This window comes from Oreochromis niloticus, linkage group LG13 (assembly GCF_001858045.2).
Source record: "Oreochromis niloticus isolate F11D_XX linkage group LG13, O_niloticus_UMD_NMBU, whole genome shotgun sequence".
Classification (NCBI taxonomy): domain Eukaryota; kingdom Metazoa; phylum Chordata; class Actinopteri; order Cichliformes; family Cichlidae; genus Oreochromis; species Oreochromis niloticus.
In genome coordinates, this window is record NC_031978.2 from 1,568,746 (window position 1) to 1,588,242 (window position 19,497).

The 19,497-nt window shown below is 44.1% G+C and overlaps 1 protein-coding gene across 4 annotated transcripts in view; it reads left to right on the top strand.

The window, feature by feature from the left end:
* LOC100709102 (echinoderm microtubule-associated protein-like 6) overlaps nt 1–19,497 on the top strand; it is an 83,355-nt gene that overhangs the window by 30,591 nt on the left and 33,267 nt on the right. For all 4 annotated transcript variants that reach the window (XM_019367003.2, XM_019367004.2, XM_013264368.3 and 1 more), the window contains exons 2-6: nt 6,396–6,555; nt 12,043–12,141; nt 12,386–12,454; nt 14,269–14,454; nt 14,601–14,736. In XM_019367003.2, coding sequence (XP_019222548.1) covers nt 6,396–6,555; nt 12,043–12,141; nt 12,386–12,454; nt 14,269–14,454; nt 14,601–14,736 — 650 coding nt within the window. The remainder of the gene's footprint in view (nt 1–6,395; nt 6,556–12,042; nt 12,142–12,385; nt 12,455–14,268; nt 14,455–14,600; nt 14,737–19,497) is intronic.

Here is a 19,497-nt window from a genome sequence, read left to right on the forward strand (position 1 = left end):
GTCAAGTCGCAAGTCAAGACAGACAACTTTCAAGTCAAGTCCCAAGTCCGAAACTTTGAATTTCAAGTCCTTTCAAGTCTTTTTTTTAACCCTCTGGGGTCCCGGGTATAATTGGCCGTTCTTGACTACTTTTGATTTTACTTCTATATTTCACTTTTAAAATATGTTTTTCTTGCCTTGTTTGGTATCATTATTTACAGCACAACCTCAAATATCTGAAATTTGAGTTATTTTTTTCATTTTGGTATACTATATTAGCACATTTGATCTAAATTCAGACAAAAAATTCAGAATCCGAGTAGAAAAAAGTTATATTTTTTTACATGTTTAACGAATCATTTTCATAACTTGAAATGCAAATAGAAATTGTACATTTCTAAAAATTATGCACAAGTTTTGCAAACAACAAAGTTATATGGTACTATTTACCTAAAAATGCAGCCAAGGCCTCAGGCGTTTTTTTATATAACCATTTAAATCTATTTACAGAACAATCAGGTGTGCTGCATCAAATAAGAAGGCACACAAATTATTTGTGCCAGTCCAAAAAATGTAGTTTGTGTTCAGTATAAGACAGAGGAGAACACCACAGGCCTAAACCCTGCAGGTCTGACAACTGGAGGTGCAACAGTCCAGTTTTCTATGTGGAGACAGCGTTTACACTGGAATCTGCCTTTGACAGCTTTTTTAGATCAAATATGAAATTCAGCAGTCTAACCGACACACAATACAAAACAATAACTACACAACAAACTAACTACAGCCTCCAAACACGCTAAACGTCACTAATGTCTCACATATGAAAACTCTCTCTCTCTCTTTCTTTCGCTCGCCCGCTTTCCGTCGCGGGTGTCACTCCTAAAAACTTCCCCTTCTCCCTAAACAACCAAATGTCACATGTTGCCATATCATTTTTTTGATTGGCTGACATGGTAAACTCTAACACCAATAGGGAAGGGGTGTTTTTTCTTTTTCTTTTTTCACTCGCAAGTGGAGAGCGTATGCTAGGCTGTCTGTAGAAAACGCCGTTTTTGTCTAGCATCCCTGTTGAGAATAACCTTTGCAAATAAACAACAGCTAATAATATAAGATCAAAGTATTTTATTTGATGTATTGACATAAATGACAGAAGAAAAAGGCCATGTATAGCAGGACTACTCAATTACACACTAAGGTGGGCCAGATTTTCTAACCAAAAAATTTTTTCCCAGGCTCAGACATGCAAAAGTTAAACACGACCATACACTAATTGCAAATTAAACACAGTGATTTTGAATTGTGATGTGATGGTAAAATAAATATTTGTCAGTCTAAACTGGGTTAAATCTACGGGGTTAATGATGGGGAGGAGACGGAGAGAGACTGAGTACAGCTACAGAACCCACTTTCTGAAACGGACCCTGCTCACCATTCACCGACAATTCTGAGCTAACAAGTTGCATGTTATTCTTGGATGCGCTTGCAGGACCGGATTTAAAATAGCATGACAAACATATCATACCTGTTAAAACCAAACAGTATCATCAACGTAGCCCGAAGAACATTTGCTAATAAGATGAAGTTAGCTAAGTCAGCTGTCTCATCGTAGCAAAAAAAAAAAAAAAGCACCACCTACCGTTCTTTATGCAACTTCAAATGTCGGACAAAGTTGGAAGTTGTTCCATCTCCATCTGTGATTCTCTTCTTGCATGTTTTGCATATTGCATTTCGTTTTTTGTTGACTACTTCGTAGTTTATGTACCCGAAAGAAATTACTCTTGGAAGCATTTTTGGCTCGAGCGTTTTTGTTCTTGTTTTTTTCAAATCTGGTTAATTTGATTGGCTGTGCTACAGCTCACGCTCACATACATACGGAGTGTGGTAAGAATGAATGAATGAATAAAGTGAATTAATGGTCCGCACTTTTTATATAATATGTATGTTAAATTTTAGATTTGGGTAAAATATCAAGTCTTTTCAAGTAAACAGGTTCAAGTCCAATTCAAGTCCCAAGTCACTGGTGTAAAAGTCCAAGTCAAGTCACAAGTCTTACAACCTTTTTTCAAGTCAAGTCTAAAGTCATAAAATTAATGACTCGAGTCTGACTCGAGTCCAAGTCATGTGACTCGAGTCCACACCTCTGGTAAAGTGTTCCACAGCCTTGGTGCAACAGACTGAAAGGCTCTGTCCCCTTTTGTCTTCAGTCGTGTACGGGGAACAACTAAGAGACTCTGAGTCTGTGAGCGGAGATGACGAGCAGCAGTGTATTTTATAAGAAGCTTGGATAAATAATCTGGGGCCATTTAGTGCTCTATATGTTAAAACAAGAATTTTAAAGCGAATTCTAAACTCTATTGGGAGCCAATGTAAAGAATATAAGATGGGAGTGACGTGAACACGTTTGGTAGAACGAGTTAATAGTCTGGCTGCTGCGTTTTGTATTGCCTGAAGGCGAGAGAGAGATGATTTATCCAAGCTAGTAAACAGGGAATTACAATAATCTAGGCGTGATGACACAAATGCTTGAATTAGTTTTTGCAGTTCAGCTGAGGAAACCATATGTCGCAGTTTAGAGATGTTTCTTAAATGATAGAAACAGGAACGAGACAAAGATTTTACATGAGAGTCGAGGCCCAGAGAAGAGTCAAATATTACTCCGAGATTTCGAATATTTGACTTGACAGATGGACAGAAGGAGGCAAGAACCTGACTGATTCTAGAATGTAGCTCAGGAGGAGCTATGATCATGGTCTCGGTTTTGTTAGTATTTAGAACAAGGTAGTTGCTTGAAAGCCAATCAGAAACCTGGGTTAAGCACTGGACTAGGGTGGACAGCCTATCCAGCTGATGAGGCTTAAAGGACATATGGAGCTGAATGTCATCAGCATAAAAATGATAAGACAGGTCGCTAAAAGATTGAATGATACCAGCTAAAGGAAGCATATAAAAAGAAAATAGTAATGGACCTAAAACTGAACCCTGTGGGACCCCACAGGTCAGGGCAGCAGTGTCAGAGGTGAACCTATCAGTCCTAACAGAAAAGGTTTTCTTCCTACTTATCAGACAGGAGTCTGATAAGTAGGAAGAAAACCAGTCTAGGGCAGAGCCAGATATACCAGCCAAAACCTTCAGCCTGTTAAGTAGGATTTTGTGATCGATGGTGTCAAAGGCTGCACTAAGATCAAGCAAGATGATCACAGAACAATTCCCTGCGTCAGATGCCATTAACAGATCATTATAGACTCTTAGGAGAGCAGTCTCTGTAGAGTGCTGCTTTTGAAAGCCAGACTGAAAAGGGTCAAGGATGTGTAATTTACATAATAGAGACCTGAACTGATTTTCAACAATTTTTTCAAGTAATTTACTTAAAAATGGCAATTTTGAAATAGGTCGGTAATTACTAGCAGAGCTAGGATCAAGGTTCTGTTTTTTTAACAGAGGAGATACCTCAGCATGTTTAAAATAAGATGGAACACAGCCTTGCCTCAGTGAACTGTTGATGATGGATAGTAAAGTGGGACCAATGCTGGTGATAGACCCAGACAGGACAGAGTGGGGTAATATATCCACAGAGCATGTGTGTGTAGTCAGTGTTTTCCATTGTTCCTCGCCGGTTCGTCTGCTCATCATCCGTCGCTCCTCGTGTTTCCACACTTTGGGTTTCTGTTAGTTCCCCTTCGCTTGTTGTTTTGTAGTAATTTTGTGCAGCCAACAATAAAGACTCGCTTTCTGTTCAACATCCGCCCATCTCACTGTTTGTCTGCGCTTGGGTCCTCTCCACGCCATCTGCCCTCGCATATCATGACACTGGCAGTTTTTAGAGCCACTGCTAAAAATATTGAGTAAATCTGTTGTAACTGCTCACAGGAGCCACAATGTCATCTTTCATTAAGAGTCTGTGGACAAACCTGGAGACAGTCCTGTGAGCCTCAGCCGGACTAATGTTATGTATTATGTGTGTGTGGTTTTAGGTTCCAGGTCAGAGGTCAGTGTGTGTGTGCTGCTGTTTAACTCGATCCCAGTGTGCTGCGTGCTAACAGTGTTATTTTAACTAAAAACAAACTGACTGTACCTTTTAGGAACATTAACCCTGGCTTCACTGTCTCACTCTGTGGCTCTGATTGAAGGTTTCACATGACAGTGATATTCCTCCGTCTGTGAGTGCTGCACATTTATGTTCTTGTTTTCAAAGCGCACACACACACACACACACACACACACACACACACACACAGTCACACACACACACAGTCACACACACACACACACACACACACAGTCACACACACACACACACACACACACACACACACACACACACACACACCACACACACACACACAGTCACACACACACACACACACACACAGTCAGACACACACAGTCACACACAGACACACACAGTCACACACAGACACACACAGTCACACACACACACACACACACACACACACACACAGACACACACACACACACACACAGTCACAAACACACAGTCACAGACACACACACACACACACACAGTCACACACACACAGTCACACACACACACACACACAGTCACAAACACACAGTCACAAACACACACACACTCACACACACACACACTCACACACACACACAGTCACACAGTCACACACACAGTCACACAGTCACAAACACACACACACACACACAGTCACACACACACACACACACACACACACACACACACAGTTTTATCAAATGTCAGTGAGTTTAAAGTGTAGAATATAAATACGACAAAAGAAGAAGACGTCTGGAAGTTGTCGGGTATCATCCAGCAGAGACGGGTGTTCAGGTGTTTGTGTGTGTGTGTGTGTGTGTGTGTGTGTGTGTGTGTGTGTGTGTGTGACCTTGGCTCCACAGTTGTCATGCTCAGTCCTCAGCTTCCCTGCCCTTGGCAATATGGTTGTCATAGCAACCGCAGCAGCTTGCAGGCTCATTGGCTGGCAGGTTGAGAAGGAACGTCTGAGCGTGTGTGTGTGACTGTGTGTGACTGTGTGTGTGTGTGTGTGGAGAGATACCATCTCTGAGATCAATGGAGCTTCGTGGTTGACACACCTGTTCTATTTCTGCTTCTATTATTTCATACACGGCTGCTGTGTGTCACACACCTCTGCATGCACTGACCTTTCTGAACTACACACACACACACACACACACACACACACACACACACACACACACACACAGGTCTCAGGTTAAGCTACAGATACCACAGTGCAGTGAGCGTGCTGGTTGAACATCAGCCCCTGTGAGTACATCTGTTATGGGTGTTCCTCCAGATGCTCACATGTATCCTCTGAAACGACGCACGGAGACACAATAACATCCTGATCTCATAAAAATGTAAACGCACAAAAACTGGGAGCAGTTTATTTTGACCCAGTCAACCCTGGGAGCTGAGTCTGGGTAAAGAGGAGCGTCAACGATGAAATGTTCAAGTTTTACAGCTGAAACAAATATTCTGCTCATGTTCAGCTCTATCTTACCATCACAGTTCAAAATAAGCCTTCTTTTTATCAGACTGAAACAAGCTTCCCTTCCAGAAATCCAGTTTTCTCCTTACTGACAGCAGGATAAGGAGGGTGTTCCCACATTCCCTTTATCCAGCATGTTTTCCAGCTCCTGTGGGATCGTGTGCTGTCTCCATCCCAGCAGGCTAAACATGCCCCCTGCCTCACTGTGCTGACGGCTGACAGCAGCAGCAAAATGGATCCATACGTGTCCAAGAGGATCCAAGAGGACGGATAAAACTGTCCAACAGGAGACAGAAAATAAGGAAAAATAAATGAGGTCACAGTGAGGAGACTCAGCGAAGGTCACGACCATCACAACAATAACAGAGCAGGGAGACTGTGTGTGTGTGTGTGTGTGTGTGTGTGTGTGTGTGTGTGTGTGGTGATAATGATGCCATTAAAGCAGCAGGTGTATTTATAGCGCTCTCTGTAAAGGAGAACATTGACCCTCTGAAAGAGAGACGAAGAAAGGTGAGCAATGAAAACGAGTTTATGAAAATAAATCAACATTTTTTACCTTTAAGTGCATTAATAAGGTTATTTATATATATGTATATGATAATTAATCACTTATAACACATGAAACAGCCTGCAGCGTCAGCAGTGACCTCAGCTCAGCCCACTGTGAAACGAAATCCAGCCATCACATAAAGCAGTGGAGTGACGAATCATTAAATCTTTAAAATGATGTAAAATCGCTGCCACAGAGTTACTGCTGCGATGTTCGTGCGTGTTGTAGTTTTAAAGGTTTGTTTACCTGAGTAAAGTTTTTGAGTGCTCCTTTACACCTGCGTTTACCTTATAACCATATGTCCTCTGATTGGTTCCCGCCTATCCTTTGTCTTTCTAATGTCTCCGCCTCTTTCCTCCCTTCAGCCTGGCGCTGCACCCGGAGCGCTCCCTGGTGGCGACGGGTCAGGTGGGCAAGGATCCGTATGTGTGTGTGTGGGACACCTTCACTGCCCAGACCGTGTCACTGCTGCGTGACGGACACACACACGGCATCGCCTGCCTCGCATTCAGCGCTGATGGACAGGTGACACACGCACGCACAGTCTAAGACTATGATTTTTAAAGATAAGGCTGGTTGACTCCACATCACTTGGAATCAAATGGAAATTTTCTGGAAAAACATCTGCAGAATAAATGTTTAGTTTCCATGTAAATAAGAAAACAGCTGCATCAGGTGGGATCATTTCTGCGATTTTGGGAGGAGTTTTCCACAAAAAAGAAAAAGATTTGAGATTTATGTCAAACAGCACCTCACACTAACACTGGCTTACAAATGATGTCGTCTGATCACCAACATCCCAGCACAGCTCCACACGAGGACACAAACACAGCCTGCTGTCTCCAAGCATAAAGGATGGAAGATGTAAATCCTGCATTATTCTTAATGGGCACCAGGGGGCGATAGCAAAAAGAGTTCTGCTCCTTTAGGAGTCCAACACTTTGCGTCACACTGAGTAAAACATTAGAAAGCAGGATCATCCACCCGTGCTCGCTGCACTCTCAGGCTTCGTGACATCACCGTCTGTGGTTTTGAGTAAATAAGCCCGTGTGGCCCAGTGGGAGGCTGTGGTCCACATAAACACCTTTCATCGGTGCTGTCGACTGATAATATTGCTTAGTTGAAGAACTTGAGGACCTTTCATTGGGTTTACTGGGACCCAGATAATGACTCTCTGCCCGTGGGGCCCTCATGGTGCTTGATCTGACTCAATAAGCAGACCTCTGAGGCGGAACGTGTCCTGGAGTTTTGAAATTTCTGCTTTAAAAACGTGACACAAACATTTAGTCGTCCGCTGGGGCTGTTAGCAGTTAATTTATCTGCAGAGATAATGAAGCATTATGAAGTTTATCGGGGTCGGTCAAAGCCCAATAACCAATCTGTGTGTGTGTGTGTGTGTGTGTGTGTGTGTGTTGAACAGAGGGTTTCAGTCATTGAAGGACACTCCTGCATCAACCTAAAGGTCACAGAAGAATACTCGGTGAGAGGAGGAGGGAGGGGGAGGAAAAGGGCAGAGTGAGCTGAGAGGATGATGATAAAGATAATGACATCATCCATCACTTTGGTTCAGTAACTTACAGTCAAAGGTGGAAAATGAGCGCGGTGCAACCCACCTTATGTCCTAAACTCACACACAACGTCAACCTCACGTCATCGTCTGTACAGCTGCATCGATTTACTGCAGGTCGCTCTGTCGGCGATGATGGAGCACGCTTGGTCTTCAGAGTCTGGCACGATGCACTTTGATTCATGTCTCTGGAAGAACGCAGATATTGTGCTAATGTTCGTGTTGTCAGACCCTTCTGTCCTCACGGTTCTTCTCTGTGTGAATTAGCACCACAGGTATTAATGCTTTGTGTGCGTCCCCATCATGCTGCTGAAACACCTCTGAGCCTCTGAGGACTCCACAAACCTCCAAAGGTGCTCCGTAGTATCGGACACCGACGCTAGCTGCTGCGACGTGACGCCTCTGGGGACTGGACTTATTTTTCCAGCACATCCTACCTGCCTGGTTGGATTTCTGGGAAGTCTAATTAGAAAGCTTCCTTGAACTCTTCATCGTGGTCATCAAACCCTTTCTGAGAACACAGCAGATCATATTAACAGATGGACATCCTCTGTGATGGCCAGCAGGGGGCGACTTGGCTCAGTGAGCGCTCTCCTGATCAGATTATGGTCTCAGTCGCTGCTTTCAAGTCTTTTCAAGTCAACATGATATTAATTTAGGAAATTATCCTCCAGTTTGAGTGAGACAGGACCAGAGAGCGGGACAGGGTTAAAGGTCACCCCGAAGTCTGTGTTTGTGTCTTGGTCTCCAACTCAGATCCACATCATGGTCGTCACGGCTGGTTTCAGCACAACAATCAACCTCGTTACCCTCTGAAAATCAAAACCTGATTCAAATTTGACCGACTGCTGATTAAAGATCGTCTTCTCGGGCGCGTCGGGTCAGAGAAACGTCGAGCGCTCGCTGTGTGACGCGTTTCTGTCATAACCAACAGTTAATGTTGTAGTAGGTCAGAACATGAACACCCGTCCATCCAGTGGTTGGTTTGAAGTTTGAATATCGAGGCACGTGTCGCCTTTAACACCTCGGTGTACGAGCTCGATTGATGACGTGTTTTGGTCAACAGGAAGAGCAAAAATAGCCGGAGATGGTCTGCCTTATATTTGCTGCCAGGATGTTTAAGGCGTGGCTGATCAGTGCCGTCCTCAGTGTAACGCTTTTATTAAAACTGCGTTATTATTCCTTATACTGAGGCAGTTATGAGATCTCTAAACACTGGTGGGTTTTTTCCACTCGTCTCTGTGACATGTGCAGCTTTAATAAAGATGCCTTTCACTCATTACAGTCACATATCTCCTGCTGCAGTGCTGGATGTTCACAGCCAATCAGAAGAAAGTTGTCTTAAAGAGGGGGAGGAGTCACAAATGCTGCACTGAGGCTCAGTATGAGATAAAGAAGGATTACTTTGAACTGTGATTCATGCAAAGCTGCTGAAGGAGATCAGTTTTCTCACATCAGCTGATTCGACCTGCTCTGAAACCTGAAAATGAGTCAAGATCAAGTCGAGGTTCAGATTTTTGGCTTTTGTAAATGTGAATATTAAAGTGCGTTGCTCCTGAAGCATTGTTTGGATTTTAACTTCGATCACATGTAAACTCGTAGTGACGTTTGTGTCCTCGTGCTTCCCAGACTTTTTTAGTCCGATCTGATTCCCTGCAGCTGTAATCCAGGATGCAGACGCTCCACTTTGTTCTGCCATTCATTGTCTCGTTCTGCTCCTGACCTAAATGTAGTACAGGACACACATCTCTGTGCATGTTTGATTTCACTCATCAGTGTGTGTGTGTGTGTGTGTGTGTGTGTGTGTGTGCAGCCTGAGCAAACAGTTCCCTCTCAGCCACCTGCAGTGCTGGAGTTGCTTTTATACGCCTCCTTTTCCCTCCCGCTGACTCCGCCGTGACTCATTCAGCAAACAAACACGGTGGAGTCGCTCTGAGTTTACCGGCAGCTTCTCATCTGAAGGCAGCGCCACAGACACCAAACTCAGTGTCGTGTCAACACGTTCGAATGACTTCAGGCGGCCTGAGAATGAATCCTCCTCGTCCCTGCAGGTCCCTCCCGACGTGTCAGCCTGCGGCTGGGAAAATGAAACGCGTCACAAACCAACATATGAAATAACCCTGGGTGTGAGTGGGCGGCGTGCGCGGTAAATAAACTGTTTCTCAGCAACTGATGCTGAAATAAGAAAATCAATCGAGCTGTAAAGTCAGAGCGAAATCATAAATAACAGCAGCATAGAGTCAGACCCGCCTTCACTCACAGGGACGACCTGAGGACGACGGAGAAAATAACTGCTGATGGTTTTGGATGATGGTGCTGATGGTGCTGACGGGTCTATCACGCACAGCTCAGCTTACAAAACCTCTCAGTATCCCCGACCCCGAATTCCTGAAGGTGGGCGTGGACCAGGGCTGAGGACCAGGACATCTTCATCGACCATCTCAGACGTGCTCTCGCTGTCCTCTTCCTGCTGTATGGTGACGTTTCTGTGCGTTAGGGACCATCAACATGAGCTTTCACTGAGAACACCTTAACCATCATCCTCCAGCTCTCCTAACCACAGCTCTGTAGCCACCCGCCATCGTTATCTGTCGACAAGCCCAGCGTCACTTCACTAATGACGAGATTTCCACCCAAACGTCCTTCAGTCTGAAGACGGTTTGTCATCTGGATGTTAAATTGTACAAAGAGTAATACATGAAATTTAAACACATAGAAATGACAAATAACCAGGGCTGCACATAAGTGGTCCGCAGGTGCGCGTTCGCTGTCAAAATAAAAGACGCGCACCAGATAAGAAGTTGCAACGCGCGTTTGCGTACATATAAAAGGCGCTGTTTTTTAGAGTGGGATTTTCACAGCATATCCTGCACCACATCTCTGTGCGTTCATCATTTGTTGAAGCCAGCTCACCTCCTGCAACCACTTTTGCGAGAGTACGCGCTTCTTTTGTGGTTCGGACACCTTCTGACATTTCTTTGGAGGTGGAGGAACACCACAGTAACTGCTTAAAGGAGCTTCTTCGACATCTTTAAGAGTTCTAAACAAATGTCTGTCCTCCTCCAGAAAATCTTATGTACGCAAACGCACGTTGCAACTTCTTATCTGGTGCGCGTCTTTTATTTTGACAGCGAACGCGCACCTGCGGATGACTTATGTGCACCCCTGCAAATAACATTAAAAATCAAGCACACTGTTGTCTCCAGGGCAGGGCCACACTGTGGGGTGGCCTAACTTTAACTTCCAGGTGTTTAACAGGAAGTGAGGTGTTCCTTTCAAAGCGATTTGGGTCGAGCATTAAAAGAGAGAACAGTAAAGATCGGCTGAATAATACAACACCCATCGTGCACATCAACATATTTATTATAAGATAAGGATTCGTGCACGCCACAATGTGGCCGATGAGTGTTTACGATGTCAGATGAGACAATATTCTTCTGCAAAATCACCTTAAAATCTCAAGCGACTTCTAATTCCTGACGGTGTGATTATTTCCTCCAAATTCTCGTGTATTTGTAGGAAAACACTGTAGTTTAAATACAATGAAATGAAATGCTGTTAGTCCTGTTAATAAGTGTTGGCAGTGTTCGGACCTGGACATGGTCCCCGGTGTCAGATCCTGACGGACTCAGTGAAGACACTAAAAACCTGTTTTTTACTTTGGTTTGGATTTGTGATTCTAACTGTGGAGCCTAGAAAAGCTGAAGGAGAGAGTCAGTCTGTGAGACGCGTCACAGCAGGACGACTCTGATGGTGAAAACACATCAAACGTTTGCTGGAAAACCAGATCTGAAAGTGTTGTTGAGGTCAGAAGGTGATGAAACTGCCAATAAGCTGCACTGGTTCTGGTTTCTTTGGACGTGAGTGATATAAATGAAACGCTGAGCTGGGAGGCGACTCAGTAAATGCTGAGCCAGCAGTTTCTGCTCCTGGCACTGACTTTGGATCGGATGACTGAACAACTCAGGCTAAATCAGAATAAACACACAATCAATAAAATAATCATAACTCCAGCTTAATAATAAATCAAGTGTGCAGGCTGTGGCTGATTTATTATTGAGCTGGACTGCTGTGAACCTGAATCCTTTGTGATCTGCTGAGTCTTTGATCGCTAAAGAAGCGCAGACGGCAAACGGCTGTTTGCACAGCAGCTCGACGCTCCTTTCATTTATTCTTCCCGTTAACCTTTGACCTAGGCCTTTCCAAGCAAACCTTTGAAAACTCTGTAAAGTTTTGGTTGTTAGAAATAAACTTGAGTTCATTTGAAATGCACGTGTTGTTATATTTACATTTACAAACACGTCACATGAGCGTCAGGCTGATCGACCGCGAAGCACCGCCTTCTATCAGCTTGCATGAAACTTTTGCACAGCACGTATGAAGCAGATAAACTGTCAGATTTCTGCACATTTAGGATGCGTAACCGTCCCCTCTCTCCTCCGCAGCGGCTGGCCTCGGTCGGCCTGGACGCCAAGAACACGGTGTGTATCTGGGAGTGGAAGAGAGGGAAGATCCTGGCCACGGCCACGGGACACTCGGACAGGGTGAGAGCGTGCACCAATCAGCTTCCTCTGCAGTTATGCCTTGCCGCTTGCCGCCGTCTGGCGAAGCCTCTGGGCGGTGCTGTCTGAGCGGGACAGAAAATCCGCGTGAAGCACCACACACCAATCAAATCTGATAAAAAAATCTTTTACAGAGTTTGAAAGTGTTTCCTGCTCATCATACTTCCACTGTGCATGCACACGTTTTCACATAAATTCGATAACGAACGTCTCTTCTGTTCTCCAGATCTTTGACATCTGCTGGGATCCATTTCAGCAAAGCCGTCTGGTGAGCTGCGGCGTGAAGCACATCAAGGTAACACAGGAATCGTTGTTTTGTGCTCGTCTCCAGAAATGTGGAAGTAAAACATCCCCTGATGGCTCTGATGTATTCCTCCTACCCGGAAATATGACTCGTCAGCACATTTACCTTCTCCACTTTCATGTAACTGCTTATTTTCACACTGAGGTAATAAAATAGTTCCTCTGAACGCCCATCATTAAATATCTCTGACTCTCTAAAGATCCGAGAAGGAAGCAGAAATAAAACCTGGAAACAACTCCCAGCTCAGCTTCTCTCATCCAATCAGAGAACGTCTGGTTTGAGTCCCACCAAATCTGTAAAAAACAGATTAAACTGAATCATTTGAGACCAAAAAAACAAACACTAAAGAAAAGGTGCTGCTGCTGTGGCCAGCAGCTGGTGCCTGCAGCCAACTGCTGCGGGTAACACCTGCTGCAGCCATTGCAAGAAGGTTTGCTGTTTGTCAGTCTCAAGAGTGTGGAGCAGATACGAGGAGGAGGAGGAGGTGCACATTGCCTCCAGTCCAGATATAAAAAAGCACCTTTACATGGTTTACTGCTGCTCACAAAACAAATCCAGGATAATTTAGATTTTTTTTCTTTTTATTTGCTGTTTTGAACAGAAACACAACCAAAGCGTGCTCAGTCAGTTGGTGGAGATCACTCTTCTCCAGGTGCCTCCTGAAGCCTCCTTCCCAGTGCTCTCAGTGTTTCCCTCAGTGGTATCCGCAGTAACCCTCTCCCACTCTCTGTTTGGGTTCCTTGTTCCCTCCTCAGATCCTGACTGTCCCGGCTGACTGTGCGCTTTCTGTCCTGGATTGTCTGAGGTCTGAGCTCAGGATCAGACGCTGAAGGTTTCTCCTCGGGAGCAACTGTTTGGTTTCCCTCACTAAAAGTCACGACTTTCCTCTTAGGATAAACTGCTTGTGTCTTCTCAGGACGCGTCGTTTGCTTGATGTCTGAAGATGATGGCACAGGTTCCTTCTCAGGGAAAGTTTGCTTCGGCAGCATTTCAGGCTCGCTCTCACTGAACTCGCTCTCTGTCGTGTCTCCGTCGCTCTCCTCAAAATCTTCAATGAGGCGGTCTAAAGCCTGAAAGCCATCTTCCATGAAATGTTCAATGATGCTTATCAGATCTTCTTTTAGCTTTTTGAGCTCCTCTGACCTGTCGATTAGCTGGATGGTGGCCACTTCCTGTTGACTGGCTTTAGCATCCTCTGCTTCGGTTTTGGATTTCTCAGCCCGGTTTTTCATCTTAGACTTTTGTTTCGGGCCGTGCTCCATGTTTGCTTCTGTGGAGGCCGACGTGAAATGTTTCTGAAGAAGCGAACACAGGTGTGTGTGAGAGACACGCTGCAGAGTTTAAAACAAAACATTCTGATGTGATGCTTCGAAGCAGCCGTTGTCAAGGTGATCAGAGGTTCTTATGCAGACCAGTGAGGGCGGCAGATTTTCATACCTGGAACCTCGCTGCGCTCTTGAACTTTAACCTTTCACATGGTAACTGAGGCCGGTGGTCTGAGCCCTCGGGGGGAATTCTTGTGTTGACACAGTATAACATGACGTGCTTCATAAATTACAGTCAGAAATAAGGAAAAGGGAGGGCATGCTTTAGGGCGGGGCTACTGTGTGATTGACACTTCTGGTGCCCCTTGGTCTTTCAGTTAGCCCCTCCCCTCACTCTTCATAAGTGCTTTTGAAACTATGTCCATCGTCGATATACAGTCTAGGACGCAGATCTGGCCTCGATGCTCGAAACACTTAAACACGATGTTAAAAACAGCAAGAAGGTATCTCCTCACTGACCGCCTCCGTTTGTGTTCGCAGTTCTGGTCCCTGTGCGGTAACGCTCTCACGCCAAAGCGGGGGATTTTCGGGAAGGCGGGCGACCTGCAGACCATCTTGTGTGTGGCCTCGGCTAAAGATGACATCACGTACTCTGGGGCACTAAACGGAGACATTTACGTCTGGAAGGGACTCAACCTGATCCGAACGGTCCAGTCCGCCCACAGCGTGAGTCTCACCTCTGCTCCCCGTCGCAGCAGAGGGCCAGCGTGACACTTGTCTGCATGTCTGATGGTTTTCTGTAGCGACGCTGGTGAAACCCTGGCTGACGTGGGTCCATCGTTGCTTCATTGTGTGTATGTGTGTGTGTTCAGGCCGGTATCTTCAGCATGTATTCCTGCGAGGAGGGCTTCGCCACGGGCGGCAGAGACGGCTGCATCCGACTGTGGGACGTCGACTTCAAACCCATCACCAAGATCGACCTGCGAGAGGCCGAGCAGGGATACAAAGGTACGGTCACGGGGTCACCGCAGGTCGTTACAGCAGCAAAGGTGACAGTGTTGTATCACACAGGTGCACACAGGTACGAGGTCTCAGCTTCTAACACGATTTAACAGAGAAGGCTCGTTTGAGGCTGTAAAGTTAAGGTACAGAGAGGGGCTCAGGTGGGAGGGAGGGGCGGGTGTATCTCTTTTTTAAACAATAAGGAGGAACAGTCCTTAGATCCTGACCGATCTTTGTCAGCTGAAGGTTTTCAAATGACCTGATTCTGTTTGAGGAGTCCTCAGTAATAAAGTTTCTCATCTTTATTTGACCTGATTTAGCTCAAATCCAGAGGTGGTGGCTGTTTGAACCCCTCGCCGCCTCCTCCTCCTAAATGTCGCTGCCCAGCAGGAGGTGCAGACGTACGCTCTTCCTTCAGGAGAAGCTTGAGGGCGAGCCATTAATCCCACAGCCTTCTTTTAAAATCTCCTCTCTGAAGATTTTGAGGAGGAAGTTAAAAAGGAAGAAAAGATGAAAGGAAGGAGGCAACCCAGATAGCAAGGAAACATTGAAACAATGTTGAGTCAATATCAGGCGACGTCATTGAAGCAACGTTGAAGTGTGACGTTGACCCAACATCACTCTTGCACCCATTTTTAACGTTGAAACAACGTCAGGTTTTGATGTTGAATCAATGTTGAAACCTGACATTGATTCAACGTTATATTTTCTAACACTGTTGACATTGAAACAATGTCAGATTCTGATATTGAAACACTGTTGAGCTATGGTATTGATTTTCCACCTCTTTCGCGCAGTTGCTTTTTATTGAAAAAAAAACAAAAAAGGTCAATAGACATGTATCATTTGCAAAATACTTTATTAAAAGACAAAGTTTCCTATTTACATTTCTATGTTTCACGTCACTTTTTATTATTTACTCCGGGATGGGGATGGATGATGTGCGTCCTGCGCGCCACCCGTACGATCTGGAGCATATCTGAGCCATTTCTGGACTGCTTGAGCAAAGACCAACTCAGACATAGAGTTCGCCCCTACCTGCTGCACCAGGCCATCTAGGACAAAAATAGACACACACACAAAAAAACAAAGACAAAAAAAGGGAATTAGAGTACATGAATAAGCTCTTGTTAATTGTCTTCAGCAGGGAGAAAGTATGTAAACTCCTAGGCTGATAAACATGAAAGTCACCAGGCGGAAATCAGCAAACTGCCGCATTTGATTCCCAAAGAGCTATAAGCTGAAAATGTGATATGTCTTAGCATGGTGTGCCGTGTATCCTTTAAAAAAAAGAAAAAGAGAAAGAAACATGGGGTCCTCGGGCTGTACAAAGTGTACAACCCGAGGACAAAACAAGCCGAAGACCAAAGACTCAATCTCCAGATTAACCGGACATGAAAGTCTTATTAAGAAAGACAAAGTAATATAGCAAAAACCAGACATAGGAAATGTGAAACGCACCCAGCACATCAATTGATCCCTTTATTGTTCACTTTAGGCTCATAAAACTACAATAAATGTTAAAACTTACCAAATACGCATCTGCACAGCGCTGTCTCTTTAAATGCCCTTTTTTGCTTTGTCTGGTCCTTGGTTTTTTTCCCTGCCCAGTTGAGTACAGAGGCCAGCTCCTTTGTAATGGCATAAACCATTACACGGCGGACTCGCACCTCCAGTGTGGTCCAGCAGCACCAATCAACGCAAAGCGTCTCACCTATAGACACATTTTAAGAGATGGAATTAGCATGTCTCATGTCTTAAATGTGTATGCAAGTGCTTGTGTGTTTACTTCATGTAATTGATGATAGAAACATGTCATTTAGTTTTCCCTAAAGCCTGATTTTCAAGTCATACAAAGAATAAACCAAAGTATTGGCAGTACAATGTATTTCTATTCCCTTTTGTTGGATATTCATTTGTTAGTTCTTGTAACTGCTAAAAGTGTTTACTAGTTTTTGCCTGTCACATATATTTGTTATACCATGTAAACTGTGAAATTCCAAGATTTTCAAACTTGCCTTGTAATAGTGGCCTCACAGAGTCTCTGGAATCTACAGAAAAAAAAAAAAATCACAACAAGATGACATTCAGGAGTATAAATTGGGGTTTTTTTTAGATAAGAGTACAATGACATTGTGATGCAGCTTTAAAGCTTTTTTGAAAGCATACCATCTATAGGGAAGACATCAGACTCTGCATGCTGGCGAGATCGCAAAGCTGTGTCGGTTTGTGCCGGAGTGGCGAAAGGTGCCGGAAGCTGGGTGGGGCATTATGATGGTTGCTATCAGTGGGCTGGGGGGCAGACTGCGGAGTGATGAGGGCTGTTTAGAAAAAGATAATTTTTTAAGTATTTAAGAATACAGACAACTTGTCAAAAAAGTTTCCTCGTGTCAGACACAGATATGTACACAGACACTAGACAGTATTTTATTACCTGGTATTTTCACTCGAGGGGCCTGGGGAAACCGTTTTTTTGTAGGCTGCTCATCCTCTGAGTCCATATATGTGTACAGGGGATTTGGTCTAAAGAAAAGAAATTAAAAACGGTCTTAAGTAATTGTAAATATGCTTTTGGCATATTGTTTCCTAAAGTTAGTTTGATTTCTAACAACACACAGAGGAAACAGAGACGTGCAAGAAGGTACAGTATACAATGAATTTTTGAAGTGCACAAGTGTACACGGCTTTGCATTTTTAAAAAGTTTACAAACTTCCACCTTTTGGACTATATTATGTGGTGATATTGCAGTATGCAAGCATCACAGATATGTATAAAAGACAAGATCATAAATTCTTAACAATCAAAGATATGTTTGGGAATAAAAAGGTTTTACTTGTGCTTTCTTTTAAGACTGGTCTGTGTTTCTTCTTCGGACTGAAGGTCAGACGTATCACAGCGTTCACGTGGATATCTCTGAGACTGCGTTCTGCTTCGTGAAATGTGCCTGGAAATACAAACACAATGTACGGCCAGACATACATTACGTGTGGACAAAAGGTGCAAACGCATAGAAAAATCAGCGGTTTCAAAAATACGCTGGTACGTGTGGATGTAGCCTTATTCATTATTCAAGGCACAAACGGAAAGTCATGTACGCGTGCAACGTACAGTCACGTGGGCATTCAAACTGAGTCTAAAGTTTTCGTGTGCGAATTGAAGCGAGTGCTCTCCAATCATCAAAAGTAACAAAGTCATTGAACACGTTTATACAGTTAACTTTACGTTTATCAATCATATATCACAGATTTAGAATGTTAAGCAACTACAGAGCGAAAGTCTGGGTCAAGCCCCGAGGCGACGGCAAGAACAAAGGAAAACTCGAAGCGTTAAAGCTAGCTTTGTAAGGGAATATAACGAAGAAATTATGAAACGAAAATGTTTTCTTTGTTGATATACTTTGTTCGCAGTGCAATTTATTTGTTGCCGGATTGTAAGAAGTAGACACAATTTCGGGCTCCCACATTTTTTGGGAGTAACGTAAATAACAGTAAAAAAAAAAACTCGTACAACATTAACGAGTTTTTTACTGTTATTCAAATGCAAACATGGAAATAACGAGTAGGAAAAAAAAAATCATTCATTCTTACCTTATACTAATCGTGGTGCAGGCCAGTGCAGTGCATGAACTGATGCCTTCTCCGGTCAATTCCGCTGAGAGCAAATCAAATGTCCCGCTCTACTGTAGAAGACAATGAATACCTGGGGGGATGTACCAATGTGAGAGGGGTGCTGCGGAATAGTCCAAGTGATCGCTGCTTTAATTTCCCGGTCAACTATACATAAATTGCACGTAGACACGATTTTTTAAAGCTGGTGAACTAGACCAAGTCATTGATAACAAATGAACAATAAATCTACTTTCTCTGGTACTTTATACCCGATCAGTTGCAATGCAATTTAATGCTCAACTACAAATCGATGGTTTTTGATGGTGACCGGAGCCGAATGATCGTCAACTATAAATAGATGTTTTCTCGACGTTGTTGTTGTCACCTGGTCGACTATAAATAGATCAAATATCAATGACAAAAAAACAACGGTGAATCAACATCGTTACAACGTCTCTATAGTAAGACCGTCGGTTTACCACAGTATTTCAATGTTGTTACAACATTGGCATTTCAACCCCGACCATATACGACGGTTCGGATGAAAAATCAACATAGATTCAATGTCGTCTTGCTATCTGGGAAAGGTTTTGTCAGTTTGAAACGAGTTCTCCTCAGGAGACGACGGCCTCCTCTTTAACACATCTCTGCAGCAGACACGATAGATTAACTGTCAAAGTTCATCTCCTCAAAAACAACCTGAAAGCAGTCAGTGTGAAATCTGTGGACAGGAAGTGTGGGAGCATCCTGCTCTACACTAGGACAGCTTTGCATGATTCACAGCTCAGAATAATCCTCCCGAGCCCCTCACGTCATCCTCTGTCTGAAACCAGCCAGTTTAGCTCCTCCCCCTTTCGGACATCTGTCTCCTGGTTGGCTGAGTTCACCACCTCCTGGTGACCAAAGCCTCGAATCACAGCAGCAGTCGCCTGAAGGCAGCTTGTGTTGGAAGGTAAAGACCTACAATAAGACGCAGCGAGCACAGGGAGACGAGCTGGAGATCAGCCAGATATAGAAAGTCACGGCTTTAAGGGCTGTTCTGATTGGCTCGGTGTCTTCAGTGATCCATGAATTCAAATTTAAAATCAGCCAATAACAATTCACTGCTGTAGTTATCACCAGGAGAAGAAGGAGGACAAAGAGCACATGAAGAAAAAT